This window comes from Pinus tabuliformis, chromosome 3_1 (genome assembly GCF_031772625.1).
Source record: "Pinus tabuliformis cultivar Carrire ecotype Pingquan chromosome 3_1, CPIR1, whole genome shotgun sequence".
Taxonomy (NCBI): Eukaryota; Viridiplantae; Streptophyta; class Pinopsida; order Pinales; family Pinaceae; genus Pinus; species Pinus tabuliformis.
In genome coordinates, this window is record NC_142301.1 from 979,026,026 (window position 1) to 979,042,921 (window position 16,896).

Here is a 16,896-nt window from a genome sequence, read left to right on the forward strand (position 1 = left end):
TCAGGTTTCCTGTTGCAAGGAAACCTTAACATCCCAAGCAAGTAACCTCCCTCAGCCTCTGGAATCCGTGTCCCTTGACTCAGCCCAATTTTCTTTTGTAAATAAAACACATGAAATGTTTACAATGTCTTCACGAGTAGAAATAACTGGGGCCGTCACACTTAAAACAAAAATATTTGTCTTTATCTTTCCAGTACAAATTCCAATTTCTTCTACATTATTCATCCCATCCATATCCTTATCTTAAACCGCAATTGCAAAACTCATTTCACTTGTATCGCAAACATATCGTGCACATAAAAGCATGTGTGATGTTCGTTGTTTAGAAGAGTTTCTAGTCACAATATGTAATATAGAACTGTAAAAGAAGCTATTCACTGCACAAAAAGAAGCAAATAGTTCATTGCAAGACTCTCCTAAATTGATCAAGTGCCCTCCTGAAGTGGTTGTGGGATCCGTTAAAAATCAGAGCCCTGCATTTTGTTTGTTGGCCTCCCAAATTGTCATGGTATCTAAATGAATATTATGATTGGAGCATTGCATCTGGCTAGTTGAGGGACTGAAAACACCGAGAAGAATAGTATCACCTGAACAAAGAACTGTGATCTCAAGCTGTAAATCCAACAAAGGGAAGTCACCATCATTGGCAACAACATACTGTGAAGAAACAAGGGGCAGTAATATGCTTCTATAAACAATTTCTTCAGAGTTGTCCTGTCCAGTGAAACCCAATTGAACCTGCCATAAAAGTCAGACCCTTCCAGCATAGTGGAGGAGCCTAATTGTTCCTTGAACAGGGGAAACTCCACCTGAAGCCTTAGACTGGTCACAGAGATCTGGTCTGAGAACTCAGATCCGGGATTACGCTTTAAAAGGCCATCGTTTTACATCAATTTCATGATTTTTTATGATGAAGTTTATGCATATTGGATACCAGACATTTTCAACTAGATTTACTTGATCTTGCATGTGAAATATTTTTTCTTTGTGAAAGTGTTTCAAGCTTCTACCTTGAAAAACACATACATACTGAAGAAATTATAAGGAACTTTTTGTTTTTGGACCATAACAGCAATTAAGGAAAGAAGTGAATGAGACTCTCTCTCTCTCTCTTAGTTTCTGAAAGTCACAGACAGCCAAGGTTGTTGGTTGACAAAACTTGATAACTTGCAGCGTACAATGCAGAGTTAGAGAAATTTTCTCAGATCTCATTGATAGTATCAACAGTCCAAATCAATTAAATTTCCTTGGTTGCTTTTCATAACTAATAATTCTGGCCAATCAGATGAACACAGTTTGGAATCCATAGGAATAGAAATATAGAAAAAGAGTTTTCTCCTATTACAAAGTTGCAAGCTCTGTAACCTTATTTTCTCGTTGAGTCACAGTCATGTAAAGTCCCTGCAGAAAGAGACACTGATGAATAGCTGCTTCTAATGATTTCGACAGTAAAATCCACATCAAATGAAGATAAAGAACATTAAAGTTGATTTGCAACTACTTGATGGAAGGCACATACTGTTGTGGTATGAATAGTGGCTCCTGTCGTCATTCCTATGTTTTGGTTAGGAACAAGCTCAAAATTAAAGTTCTGCAGTAAAATTGCCAGCGCAACAAGGGATTCCAGCAATGCAAACTGATCACCAACGCACTTACGCGGGCCACCACTAAAGGGAATGAATCTGAAGACACAAATAAAAGGCAAACACTGGAATACTGAACAGTGAAAAATAAAATAAAAGAAATGAACATACTGGAACATTTAGGCGATATCTCTCTGGGCATGCACATGTGCAAATAATGAACATACCATACACTGTTCTCCCTAAGAGCTGTTTTCTTCTCTACTTTCCATTTATTAGCTGGGATGTTTACCTGAAGTCCGAATTTGTTTCATTTGGCACCGGACTGTCCAAGTCAAATCTTTCAGGTATGAATTCTTCGGCCTTATCCCATACCTGTGATACACCAATTCACCATTTTTAAACTTCAGTCAAAAAAATTAAAACACATTTGGAAGAAACAGCAGAACTACGAAAACACAAATACTTGCTAATGCAGCACAGCCTGAGATCATGGTCAAGGTTTTCCTCAGTTACAAGCAGTTTTCTCTATTGCTAGTAAGAATGTATTTATGTTTGCATGGTATAGATGTTGGGTAGCTGTAGCTCAGAAGATTTCCATCCTATCTTTTAGCAGTCTTTTGCAGGCAAAATCCACCTAGGATTAAAATTTTCCCACATAAGGACAGCTGTAGATATTTTCAATAGTTTTCTGACACTGCGAAAATCCCAGTTTGGAGAGAAATTCCCTGAAATTTAAAGAGCTCTTTGGGGCACCGTCGGTGTGAATGTGGGAATGTTTTTACTGAAGATTTCAAGAATGAATATAAAAACACAAATGTACCATTTAGAAAGCGTTTCTATACTGTGGTGAATTTTGGAATTTAACTTTGTATGTGCTTTAAAACACCCCAACTTTTTGAGTGAACACTACATCCATCATCAGAGAACCAATATAAGCTTTGTAAGATAGAGAAAAGTGAGTGGATGTTATCTCTACATGTGTAAAAGTCCCATTTATAATCAATGACATAAAATCTTACCCACTGGATATGGCAATTTAGAAAAAAAACATCTCGAGTATCATTAAATCTCAAGCAGTGCTGAAATGAACAGCGAATTTAATCAGCCATGCATAATTTTTTAAAGTTTCAAGAATAAATACTAAGTTTCGAGTAAAGTACCTCTTGTAACTAAAAACCAGTGTTGCGAAAATCGCGATAATATCGGAAAATCATGATTTTTTGAGTTTGGCGATATTATCACCCGATTTTTACGTTAATTTCTTTTCTGCAAAAAATCGCGATTTTTACGAAAAAAATCTTGAAAAAAAAAAAAAAAAAAAAAAAATATATATATATATATATATATATATATATATATTTTTCCGATTTTTTTATGAGGAGAAGCAATAGGAGGAGGAGGTGACACAACCTACCTAGGCTACCCCTGTCACCAGTAGAGGACGTGGTCTATCTTCTGTAGCTCCTAGTTCTTCAGCTTCTAGAGCACCGCAGAGTCCACTGCCAACTCCACCGGCATCTACATCTAGAGGGAAAGGGAAAGCTATTGCATTTTCTCGCAAGAGGGGCAGAGAAAATCAGTAGTATTAGACTTTAGTTATTTGGTTCATTTCATTGTATATGACATTATGACTCATGATATGAGATACATTATTATATTTGTTGTTGATATTCTGAGGCTGAGTTGGGACTCAGGAGTCAAGACTTACTATTCAGGACATGATTCACTGTTATATGTGATGTAGCACTAGAAATGATATTACACATCTTATATATTAGTTCTTTTATCATATTTATGTGTCAATGTATTTATTTTATGTTGTAGATGCTTTAGATATTGAAAAAAATGAAAAAAAAATGGATATTTTTGTATTTTACGATTTTTTTCCAGATTATTACCTGATTTTTACAATTTTTTCCGATTTTTTCCCTTGCCGATAATATCCCGATAACGATAACTGCAACATTGCTAAAAACCATACAAGGTCTGAATATCTAAAGACTATTATTGATTTAAGAGTGGCAACAATTGCTTTGACTATAGATTATGTTTAAGTTAATATCTATACAATGTTGTTTCTGTAAAATCTTCATGTTGCTTTCGAATGAGATATAAGAGTTTCAGGTGGACTTCTCTTACTTTTTGATAAACCAATTAAGGGCTACAATGCAACAATTACAAGGCCAGCTTCTATTTGGATATTAAGAGTTTATAATTTGCTCCATTGTCTTTGAAACAATATTTGATTGCCCAACAATTCTTCCATTTATTTTAACATCCTAATGACGAGTGAGTATGAAACGATTAATAAAGCAATACCTTTATAAATTCATGCATTAGTTATTTTGTTGAGATAAAACATATCAAAAGCATTGGAATAAGACAAGATTGTTTAGTATTCAGCAAGTCTACTTGCCTCGGCATGTTAGTTTTTGGTAACAAAAAATGTGCTCTAGCCATGAAAATTGGTGGAGAGGCTAAGGCACATGAATTCTAAAAAACCCAGAAACTATTTGGTAAAATTCCACCCGGATTGTATTTTATTAAAATTATTAATATTTTTAATGGGATTCCTAGGTCTAAACTTAAGAAAATTAAAATATTAATGGGTATTAATCAAAATATGTGTGAGAATGTTCTAGAAAACGGATATCATTCTGCAACAGAGGGGCAGGGATAGTTCAGGAATACTAGGCAGAGTGGCGGAGAGCCACTAGTGGAGGCAGAACAACATCTAGAGGGACTGACGATGGGCCAGTCTGGGCCCATGCAGTCTTGACGCAGAGCCAGAAGGGCTAGTGCAGAAGCGAGGTTGCCCTCACGCAGAAATCTATAACTGCCAAGGAGCTGCCGGAACATCCGAGAGAGGTTGACGCAGAAGCTCCAGGAGGCAGAAGAGACAACGCAGAGATAGTCGGGGTTAGCCAGTTTTGCTGCCGCATCAGCCGAAAACTGTCGGGTGAAGTGAGGTAATCTCACTCAGTTTTCTGCCATTATATTTTTCTTTGTAACTGGATTGTCGGGAGGGCATCCAGCATTGTATTCAGAACTACTGCTTAATAATATAAAACCCTCAGAGCTGTTGCACCGGTTTTCTCGCATTGGGTTTTTCCGGGGACTATTTTGTCCAAAAATAACGGTGTCCTATGTATCTTGTTCTTTGCTCAGTTTCTTGTTTCATGTAATCAAATTAAATTGGTGTAGGCTGCAAAAGTAATTTACTTCAGTATTTTTCAGAAAATAACTTGATAATGTATATTAAAATCAAGTAGGTGAAGTAAATTCAGTTTTGCTGTAGTAGGGGTTCCTTGAGTGTAGGAATTTTCACACGGCATTGGTTCCAAATGGAGGGGAGTATGCTCATTTGGGTCATACTCAGTCAGACATGGTCAAATGTATCAAAACTCTGTCATGTTTGACCAAGTTACCTAGCAATCTACATTTGACAGATATTGACAAATTCTTTTTCAACATTTACTAAGTTTTCAAGTATTTTTGAGTTTGTTTTTCAATTTGCTGAGAACTTCCAAGTCCAAGTTGTGAGACTTTGAAAGATTGTTATTTTGATGATTAAACCCTAAACCCTAGGGTAACACCTTGTAGCACATAAAATTAGTTCTGCAAATTAACAGTTGATATATTTATATTTTTTATTAAGAACAGTGTGATGAACTACAATGGTGGGAGGCCTTGGCTTAAATATAGCCTAGGTGCCTTTACATGAGGTGGCATGATCTTTTGATCAAGCCCCTTCATTTAAACATTAAATTAAATTAACTTTATACATAACATTGCCTTCCTCTCGAAAGAATTCTTTGCCCTCAAAGCATAGGTAAAGAAGGGTGTTGTTGATGGAATGATTCAGTCTCCCAAGAGGCTTCTTCTTCTGGTAGGTCCTTCCACTTAATCATGAATTCTTTGATTATTCGTGATCACAACTTCTTTTCCCTGGTGGTGATGATTCCTTTTGTTTCTAAAATGATCTTCCCTTCGTCATCTAATGTCGGAAGTGTTTCCTGTGCCACTTGGTGTTTTTCAAATGCTTTTCTAAGGAAAAATACATGGAAGATGTTGTGAACACAACTTTTATCAAGAAGGTTTAAGCTATAGGCTACTCGGCTGATTTTTTTATTAATATGGTATACAGTCCATAGAACTTTGGTGCCAATTTGGCTTTTTCCTTTCTGTTTAAGGACAATTGCTTGTAGGGCTGAAATTTAACAAATACCCATTCTCCAACCTCAAATTCTCTCTCTGTTTTGTTTTGGCCAGCCTGTTGCTTCATACAATTCATGCAATATTTAGTTTTTCCTTTAGTGCTTGGGAGACTTTTTGAGTTTCTTCTAACTAGTCTTTAACTGCTAGAAGTTTTGTCTCAATAATGGCAAAATCCTTCCATTTAGGAGGTTCATAACCATACAAAGCTTGAAAAGGGCCATTTTCGCTGAAGCGTGTTAAGTGCAATTGTACCACTACTAGGCAAGTTGTAACAATTGAGCCGACTTATTTTGTTTGTCTGTTGCATAACAACGAAGATAAGCTTCTAAACATTTATTGACAATTTTTGTTTGACCATCTGTTTGAGGATGGTATGTTGAACTCATGTTGAGGTATGTTCTGATATGTTTGAAAAATTCCTTCTAGAAATTCCCTTAAATTTGGCGTCTCTATCACTAACAATGACCTTGGGAAAACCATGTAGTTTGTAGACATTCTTGCAAAATATCTCAGCGATTTGTTTTGTTGAGTCTGATTTCTTCATTCCTATTAAGTGTGCATACTTGGTGAGTCTGTCAACTACTACGAGAATTTTGTCTTTTCCATCCAACATGGGTAGCCCTTTGATAAAGTCCATCGATATTTCTTCCCATTTTTGGTTTGGAATATTTAAGGAGTGGAGTAGTCCAGGGGTCATAATGTTATTATTTTTATTTCTCTGGCATTGATCACATTTTGCTACATATTTTTTAATATCATCATTCCTTTCCAGAAAAATGATTGGCGTGCATTATAGTAGGTTTTAAAGAAACCAACATGTCCTGTTGATAGTGAATCATGGGACTCTTTGAGAACTTTGGACTTAAATTTGGAATTTGGGCTTAGGTAAATTCTCCCCTTATACCAAAGAATATCGTTTTTCCATTTAAATTTTGAATTTTGAGCAGGATAATTGATTAGAGCACATGTTTCTGGATCTTTTGCATACTCATTTCAAACTTTGTTAAGCCATTCTGGGATTACAATCAAAATTGCAAGTAATGACGACTCTTCATCTTTCCTAGACAGAGCATCTGCTACTACATTGTCTTTCCCTTTCTTATGTAATATATCCATGTCAAAGGCAACAATTTTTTCAATCCATTTTTGTTGTTATATGTGAAAATTTCAACACTGAAATCCTATTGTAGTAACTGAAATTATTTCTTCTAATTGTTAATTAAATTAGCAGTTTATTGCTACAGCAACAATGAAATAAACACATTGAAATCTTCACAAGAATACTATAGAAAATAATAGGGCTGGAAACTGAGAAATATGCTAGCACAGACATAAAAATTGACACACTTATTTTTGGACAAAAGTCCCCGGAAAAACCCAACTTCGAAAAACCGGCGTAGTAGCTAAAGGTTTTTATTATTATGCAACAGTGAAATAATCTGAGTACAATCAGGATGTCAAAAATTGGCAATCCTGCAGAGAAAATACTGGCAAAAAATTTCTGAGGGAAATTACCCTCTCTCTAAGCAATCCTGACACATAACTGCCCCTTAAAAAGCTAGTCGTCCAACTTGGCTTGTGCAGGCTCTACGTCACTCTGGAGCTTCCTGTCACTCGTGTTGCCTAAATCGACTAGCAATCTAGTCGTCCTACCTACTGCTAACTGAGAAAATGCTTCTCCAACCCTCTGGAAACTCTTCCTGGCCTATGGAACTAAAAGCTTCTTTTCCTCCAGCAAAAAAGAACTGCTCACTTGAGGGTCTGTGCTACCTCTATACAACTTCCTGGAGAAAATCTCGGCCTCTCTACAAAGTACTCACGGGATCTAGAAAATCTTCCCCCAACCTCACTGTCCATGCCCCTCTCTGTCCCTACTTCCCTTCTGAAGCTCGAACTCTTCCGGCAACTGTTGCTGCTCTCTGGAAAATCGAACTCTCCAAGGAAATCAATCTCTAGTGTGTGTGTTCTCCATCTACCCATTGACTTCTTCTTATAATCTTCTTTTGGACCTCCAATGGCCAAGATCAAATTTTAATCAATGGCTAAGATCATTTCCTAGTCGATCCATGTGAGTTTATAGATAATTTTCACCTTTCTCAGTTAATATTGATTAATTAACCAGTTTTCCTAAGTTTAGACTTAGAAAATATTAAAAAATTAATCTAATTGAGACATTTATAGGTGGATATTCCTAGAAATTGGTTAATAATCTAATGAAGTCTTGGGAATGCCATATTGTTTATGTGTATATTGAATCCGCCTCTAAATCGGGTAATTGGACCAAACTTGAATCATTTTACATTTAACTCTTGAGCATCACTGATTTATCTTCAAGAGACACTAATATATCCTAGGCATTGACTCTTCTCCTCAACCCGAGAGTTGTCTCTAGGAGCAACAACACCACACATGTGTCAATAGTCCAAGAAGCAGGGTACAAGGCAGTGGTAAAACCTTTTCAAAGATCATTGTCATCATTCAACATCATTTTTATCATTGTAAACCAAATTTCTACTTTTATATTGTAAATGATTTTAGTAAGACTATTAAGCCATGTAATAACACCTAGGTAAGCCTATGATTTTTGTCAGAGGGTTTCATCCTAGGGAGTTCTTTAACATCCCCGAACTATGTGTGTTTGTAAACATGAATAATCGGAAGAATTTTTCTCCCATATAGACCCCAAATCTAGGTTGGAATTCATTCACAAGGTCTTAACTGAGTCCTAGTGTTTATCGAGTCTACGCATTTCTCATACTAGATCATGTGTCTTGTCGCAAAATTGAGTAATGTTTTGACGATCTATGCTGAATGTGTACTTCTCGTTCAAAGAATTAAATTAAATTGTAATATGTTGTAAAAAAAATTTAGTGCATGGTTATTCATAGTTAGACACCATGGCTAAAATATTTGAGGGTGGAAAAAATAATTAATCCCTTGTTAAGTCTTTTAATTAATTTTTCTGGCAAAAATAAAAAGAAAACAATTAGCCAGAAAATTAATTAAATTTGACTCAAAAAATTAATTTGAGAGGAATTAAATTCTCTCCAAGTGGAAAATCATCAAAAATCCATGGGTCAAAAAATAATTAAATTTTGAAAGTCCTCCACTAAGGGAAAAATGGATTTTCTAAGAAAAAATAACCCCTTGGACCTTGGTGGTCAAGTCAAAGTGATTTTTTTGAGGATAATAGTCCAAAATATTATTTTTTGGATTAATAAAAAAGGGGTTTTAAGAAAAATTCGAATTCTCCTCAAAATAAAATATAAAAAAATCCAATCGATGGATGAAATTATTTGGATGAGGATCAAGCCAACTCGCTGTTATTTTCCACTTGGAGAGATTTTCTTCTCTCATTTTCTATATAAGGAAGCTAATAAGCTCGTCATTGTAAGAGGTAATCACTGAAAATTTTTTGATGTACTAAGCTAAGCTCTGCTAGATTTTTCTGAACTTAATAAAAAAAAATCTAGTTCAATTCAAGGTGTCTCTCGCTTGTTGATTTGTGGTATGTGCTCGATGAGTTTTTGTTCTATGCTTTGAGCTATCATATGTTATGGTTCTTATTACAGTTGCCGATAGTAGGAACATCTATTAGCACGGGTATCTTTCTTTAAGTGTTGGGCTAGAGGAAGCACATTGAACCTAGCGAGATCTAGCAAGAATCTCTAGATCTATAGGGGATTTGTGTGAATTGAACCCCTCTTGATCTAATAATCTACCTTTCGAAGTGTATTTGAGTTATAGGTTGCTCCAGCCTTGGCCTCTAAGTTCATAGATTGTGAGGGGATCACACCTTTGTTTGGCTCGAAGTCTTGATCTAACGATTTCTTTGCAAGAAGGTTTGGCCAAAAAAAAAAAATAATAATTTCTCCAACTCATCTATCTTATTTTCAAAATTAATTTGTGCTACAAAGGAATTTATCTGCTAATTAGGGCTTGTAATTTTATTTGTAGACATTGTGAATAATTCGTAAATAATTTTGTAAATAAATTTTTGGCCCTTCTATTTTATTTTTTATTGTGTAAATATTTTCACTAACCCTTGTATTGTATTTTTATTCTTCTGATATAATTATTTGGGGGTTTTCCTTGGTGATTCAATTTTAAATTAAATTTTCAAAATATTTTTCATAGATTAATTATTCTTGAAGGGTTTTAAAGTTCTATTTTGTAGATAAATTTTACTTCATAAATAGTTTTTTATTACTCACCTTGACTATATTTTGATTTTCTTGTGTATGTATCTATTGCTTTCTAATGTGGGTTTTGCAAGGGGGCAAGGGTTTCTTCATTAATTTGTTTTGCAGGATCAACAAAGAAATCAGTCTTGGAAACCCTAGATGGATAGCGTTTTAGACCTCATCTTGTTGCCTTTTGAGGGTCGTCTAGCTTTTTGTCAAGGTCGTGTGGGGTAACAAGGCTAATAGGCCTTGGCCATAGCCTTAATTTATCCATCTAGCTTGGTCGCAGTTCTAAAAGAAGCTAATAACCCTAGCCACAAAAATTTGAAGGCTAACTGAGCTCATTTCAATTGATTGTTTGATTAATATACTCGTTACAAAGTTTGGTCTCTTGATTATTGAACTGACATTTATGATAGTGGGCCCCTAGGGTTTTTTCTAGCCCTAGCCGCAACTTATTCCAAGGTGTGTTATGGTCAAATTTGAGTATAGTGCTAACTCTTTATGGTTGCAAGAGTACCGTGAGTGTTTAGAGGAGCTTTGGCAGTTGTTTGAGGCCTTAATATTGCAATTCAAGGGCTCATCTTGGCATATCATCTTCTAGAAAGCAGGCCGCATTTTTCTAGAAGCTTGAAATCCTCTTCATTTTAACCCTTTTCCTCATTATCATATGCTTCAGACTTGAAGCATTGTTTGAAGATCTTAATCCCAAGAGAGAAACACCCCAATAAGATCCTAAACACACTAAGAGTTGACATAATAATTATAAGAAGGTAGCAACTATTTAAATTCTATATGACTAACATTTTTTCTTGTGATATGAAAGCTACTTGAAGGTCTGATATAAAGCTACAACAGTCTATTCCTTGAGGACACTGACATAGTTGAGGCATTTGGAGGTCAATTGAGCAGCGTCACAGAAGGTAACACAAAGAAAGAGTGTTGTGATAGGATGTGCAGAACTAGAACACAATCCTCGCTAAGACAGAGTGTTAGTTTCTGTAGCATCAGATGTGTTCTAGCCACAAAATTTGGTGGAGAGGCTAGAATGCATTCGATCTCCAAAACCCATAAATCATTTCTGGAAATTCCACCTAAATATGACTTAATTAGATTATTAGCCTATTTTTTAATGTTTCCTAAGTCTAAACTTAGGAAAACTGGTTAATTAATCAGAATTAATTATGTCAAGATGAGAATAGTCTAGAAGCTCACACAAATCGATTTGAAGATGATCTTATTCCTTGATTAAGTTTTAATCTTGGTCATTCGATTTTTTTGGCAGTTCAATTTCTGGAGAGCAACAGCAGTTACCAGAGAGCCAGAGATCGAAGCAGTCAGTGAGTGAGGGGCAGGGATAGTGAGTCCAAATGAGATTTTACAGATACAGAGAGGTAGCAGCAAGTGACAAAAGTGATCCACGTAGAAGCAGCGCAAAGACTGCACAGAGGTTGATGCAAAGCAATTCGAATAGTTGAGGAGGAGGTCGATTCAATTTCCAAAGCCCGAGAAATTCTTCCAGAGGGCCGAAGAGTCACTTCCAGCAGCAGAGACAAGCTAGACGACTTGCTCAGAGGCAATATCGAACCACACGTGTGAGAAGCAGTGTAAAAGGGCTCACGCTAGGGTTTGGACGACCAATTTTCTGTAGAAGTCAATGCCAGGATTGCTTATGGGGCAAGAGAATTTTCTCTCAAATTATTTATGTCAGATACTTGCTGATTGGATTACCAGCTGGGCATCCATAGATTGTACTCATATTTTCATTGTTGCATAATAAAATATAACCCTCATTTGCTGCACGGATTTTCCCGCATTGGGTTTTTCTGGGGACTTTTGTCGAAAAACAATGGTGTTATTTTTATGTGTGTGTGCAAGCATTTCTTAGTTCCAACACTATTTATAATTTTATTTTTCAGCAGTTTTTATTTGTGAAGGTTGTAGTGTGTTTATTTCAATGTTGTCATAGCAATAAACTGGATAATTAAATTATCAGTTAGAAGAAATAATACCACTCGCTGCAATAGGATTCTGGTATTGGAATTCTCACACTTGGGACATGTTACTAACAAACTGTGTAAAGTTCTATAGTTTGAAGGTTTTGCTCAAGCTTGCGATGGATAAGGTTGTAAATTATTTTCAGGTGTTTGATAATTTGGCTCTAGTTATAAATTGAATGGAAGCTGCAACGCCTTTTGCTACCATTGATATCTCACATTTCTATAGGGCATTAAATTAAGAAGCAGATTTACTTTCAAAAGAAGACCGACCAAGTACGAGAAGGCATGATACATTTTGAAGAAGTTCTAGATGGAATTGCAACAATTCACACAACAACTCTATAGTTATACTTCCTAATTTTTATTATGCCATATGTGCAGATAAAAATGATATTGTTTAAATCATTTTTTTAGATGTAATAATTGAACATTAAGCATAATTGCTCTCATTCCTTGGCTCTTGCTAGGCATTCCGTAAATACAACATCACATCCATATTGAGGATGTTCGCGTCCTTGCTAAGATTTCTCGCTATCATCATAAAAAAATTAGAGAAGCCCTTGAGATTGAGAAGAGTACCTGTTGACCACACTTTGTCAATAGTCCAAGGAAGTAGAGTACAAAGATGTGAAGAATTTTTTTCAAAGCTCAAAGTCATCAACTAGTAATTACGTCATTGTAAACCCAATTTCTGTAGGTTATATTGTAAATGATGCTATTATGACCATTTAATTATGTAACAACACCTAGGTAAGCCTCTGACTTTGGCAAAGGATTTCATCCTAGGAAGTTTTTTAACCTCGTCGAATTATGTGTGTTTCTAAACACGGATAATCAGCAGAGTTTTTCTTCCAACTTAAACCCCAAAGCTAGGGTGGAATTCATTGACAAGATCTTAAGTGAGTCCTAGTGTTATATCAAGTCTATTGTAAAAGTGTGTTTGGGAATAATTTTAGCACATTTGGCTAAATTATTTTATTACAAGCACACTTGGTCTATACTAGATCATATTGTGTCGCAGAATTGGGTAAATTATTGAGGGTCTGAGTCTAAATGTGTATTTTCCCTTTCAAGGGTTGATATTGTAATAATTTGATGTAAAAAATATTTTAGTGCATGGTTACTCTTAGTTAGACACCATGGCTAAAATATTTCATGGTGGAAAAATCATTAAATCCCTATTGATCACTACTTGTCAACAACCCATAGCAGTACACCCCCCTTTTTTCACAAAAGGGATAGTGCCTGATCGACGTGTCCGTGCCATTCAACTACCATCATCAGCCTGATCATCATGTTATATTGTAAAACCATTCTGCATGTATATGATGTAAATAGTCTCAACAAATCCGTGTCGTGTATGTAATTACCTAGGTAAATCTACTTTTCTGGTAACAATCTACATTCTGGGAGGTTTTTTGTCTCATTGATCCATTCTCAGATAGTCGGCAGAGTTTTCGTTCAGCCTTACCCCAAATGAAGAAGAATCACAAAGCCATACAACCATATGCACAACAAATTAACACACAAAAATTAAACTGGTGGAAAAGGTAGAGAGCCATCATGTGGTCTCTCATGCTCATGTAATTCACATTATTAAAAAAATTTAATAATACATTTAAATACATGAGTAAGTGGTCTTAAGATAGTGCGTCTATCTTAGACTCACTTGGTTGAGACAATTTCTGAACTTACACACTAATTTAGGAATCTGAATACAAGTCATGCACACAAATTCACTGCACACAGTGTACCTAAGATCCCCATATTCAATTTCAAGCGGATCTAGGACACAAACACCACAAAAAAGATATGTTTTTATTTAAATATGGGAGTACATCAACCTTCACCTTCTCAAGCAATGAGAATGTCACACTGGCAAACTTTTGTCTTCAAAAAATTGCCTGCACTGACTCAATCGCTCTCAAAGTAAAAAATTACTTTGGATTACAATAATGACTTTCACTCAAACAAATTCACTTATCACTCCAAATTTACAAAAAAAACATTTCAAAGAAATTCACACTTATACCTCCACTAAAAAAATGCACCTTTTCACAAAAAGAATTTCACCTTATCACTCCAAAAATATCTATGACCACTCGTGTCTGGAAAAAAAAAACAATTATATCTCCACTATTACAAGTCAAAATATTCTTGAAACACACCTTATCCCTCCAAACATAATACACTTTTATGCCTTTTGTTTTGAGAACATAAAATAATATAAGTTTCATAAAACTTCAACAAAGCCCATTGATTATCATGAATGCCCATATACTTCCATTATAATTCCATGTTGAATATAACTTTAGAAAAGAGATGAGGCGAGCTTCAAACAATACAAAGCTTGAATAAGAGACTCACCAATTCACTGCTATTGACAACTACACCCATTAGCAGAGGAAATGGGTTCGTCCAAGGTGGTTTTGCTCATCATTTCGATATTCATTGCAATAATTTCCAATTCAGTTGCCTTCCGCTCAAAAGAGCTCCAAGATGACGAAGAATGGGGACTGGTGGGTGGCATATCGCTCAAATCAGACTTCGTTCATTACCCAAAATTCTCCAGAAGTAGCACGACAGGCCACTCTGATGTCCTCTCTACTTCTTCCGACTCCAAGCTTAACATTTCCCTGGAGCATCCGTTCGGTTATTCAGATTTCTCCCCTACTGGATATTTTACAGCGCGGTTGAAGCCATCTCCTCAGGGTGGTCAGACCCTAACTAAACTTCGGCTCACGAGAAGTTATCTAACTGAAAGTGAGCAGAAACTATTTCAAGAACTGCTGAGGGAGGATGATTTTTACCGGATAAGGTTGTCGACCAATGTCTTAACTCCTAGAAAGGATTATGTTCCTTTATATGAATTGGAATGTCGCGAGAAATGACAGGTCTGGAAAATACAACTGTTGAAAATACTTCCCAGGTTGAGACTGAGGCTTCACCTGTTGTTGGTGATCATATCTCCAACGCTGTTAAAGACAAAACTTTCATTGCAATTGATAGAAATTATGTTGCAGAGGATGAATCAGGAAATTCACTCAAGTCAGAAACTTTGATTTCGAATGATGTGAACAATACTTCTGGAGAAGTGGAAGATAAAGAGGCCTGTGAGACGAAACTGATCATTGAAAATCATGATGTAGAAAAATTTCAGAAGTCTGGGAGTAAGTCGCCTGTAGTGGATAATATTTCTTCTTTACATGAAGTTGTTGATAACAAGGTGGGTGCCGCTCAACAAGGTACTATAAATAATGATCATGGTAATGATGTTGAAAACTCTCTCAAACTTGAAAAAGAGGTACCTAATGTTGGCCTTAAACATTCTTCTAACAATGCTCAAGATGTGGATTTGGATGTAACAACGCCAATCAAGGGCTCTGGACAAAAGGCTTGTAGCAGGACTGAAAATACTGACGCGACACCTGTTGAAGATCATCACAGCAATACAAATACCCTAAAAACTATCGAAGATGATCATAGCAATTCACTCACTATGGAATACCACCATGGTAATTCTGTAAGCACCGCAGAGGATCAATTTTTGGAAAGCAAGAAAGCATCAGTAGCTGAAAATGTGGATTCTGTTGTTCCAACAAGTACTCATGTTTCTTCGGTCGTTGAAGAATTCGTGCCTTCCGGAAAGGATCCTGGAGAAAGATTGGTGACAGTTGAAACGGGGGGACTACATCGACAAGTTGAAGAAGTGGCAGTGAGTTCTCAAACTGATCATTTAGTGCCAAAGGCAGAAGCAGAAACAATAGATGTGGACAAGAATGCAAACAAGGATAATGAATTCTCTGAAAAGACTATTCATTCTTCTTCTCAAGTGCATCGAGAAGAGTTGACACAAAACAAACATCTACAAAACTCTCAAGCATCTTCAACAGACTTTGCAAAGGAAGTGGCAGAAAATGATAAAGTTCCTAATATTGAGAATGTGGAAGGTGCATCAGTAAACAACACTCTGCTCCATGCTACATGAAGTCTTCACAGTCAGGATATACTGTGCATTTACAACAACTTCACGCAAATTCAAAAGAACAAAGCATAGCTTGGTATCCTGCACTTTCTCAGGGAGCACACCTCTCAAACCGCATCTTTCTTTCACACGAATATCCTTCCACAAATTTGTAATGGCCACGCACATGTCTTTCCAAGTATATGCATGTTTTAGGTCTTCAACACAAATCTCATTCTAGCGACCCATTCACTTAGCTCATCAACAGTGGTTGTCAGGCCCAAAGATCCTTAATGCTCTGATACCACATGAAGAAGAATCATAAAGCCATATAACCATATGCACAACAAATTAACACACAAAAATTAAACTGGCGGAAAAGGCAGAGAGCCATCATGTGGTCTCTCATGCTCATGTAATTCACATTATTCAAAAAATTTAATAATACATTTAAATACATGAGTAAGTGGTCTTAAGATAGTGCGTCTATTTTAGACTCACTTGGTTGAGACAATTTCTCAAGTTACACACTAATTTAGGAGAGCTAGTTGGAGAGAATCTCTCATCCAAACTAGACTCCTTAGTTTGAGGAATTCCCATGATTTTATTTATTTAATTTAATAATTGGATTTATTATTGATTTTTAAAAGAGTGAGGCTAACAACAAAGCCGAAATAGATTTTGTTACTGGGATCTTAGGCGAGTCCTAGTGTTCTAGATCGAGTCTATGTAAAAGCGATTTGGAAATAATTCTAACTATTTGGTTAGGTTATTTTATTACAAATTGCTTGTTCTGCTAAATTATATTTGTGTCCCAGAAATGGGTAGTCTGTGAGGGTCTATCACAAATGGGTTTTCCCCCTTGAGATGTAGAAAATATGAAAATTATGATGTAAAGTGTCTTGAGAGTTGGAAAAATAATTTATCCCCTCCTAGGTTAATTA

At 35.9% G+C, this 16,896-nt stretch overlaps 1 protein-coding gene across 1 annotated transcript in view; it reads right to left on the reverse strand.

The window, feature by feature from the left end:
- Nucleotides 1–968: 968 nt before the first annotated feature.
- The window catches only part of LUT1 (Cytochrome P450 superfamily protein), a 286,615-nt gene continuing 270,687 nt past the window's right edge, over nucleotides 969–16,896 (reverse strand). Inside the window, exons 7-9 of the mRNA XM_089412345.1 lie at nucleotides 1,876–1,958; nucleotides 1,520–1,682; nucleotides 969–1,401 (exon numbers count right to left, since the gene is read on the reverse strand). Of these exons, the coding sequence (XP_089268471.1) occupies nucleotides 1,342–1,401; nucleotides 1,520–1,682; nucleotides 1,876–1,958 (306 nt within the window). The 3' untranslated portion in view covers nucleotides 969–1,341. The remainder of the gene's footprint in view (nucleotides 1,402–1,519; nucleotides 1,683–1,875; nucleotides 1,959–16,896) is intronic.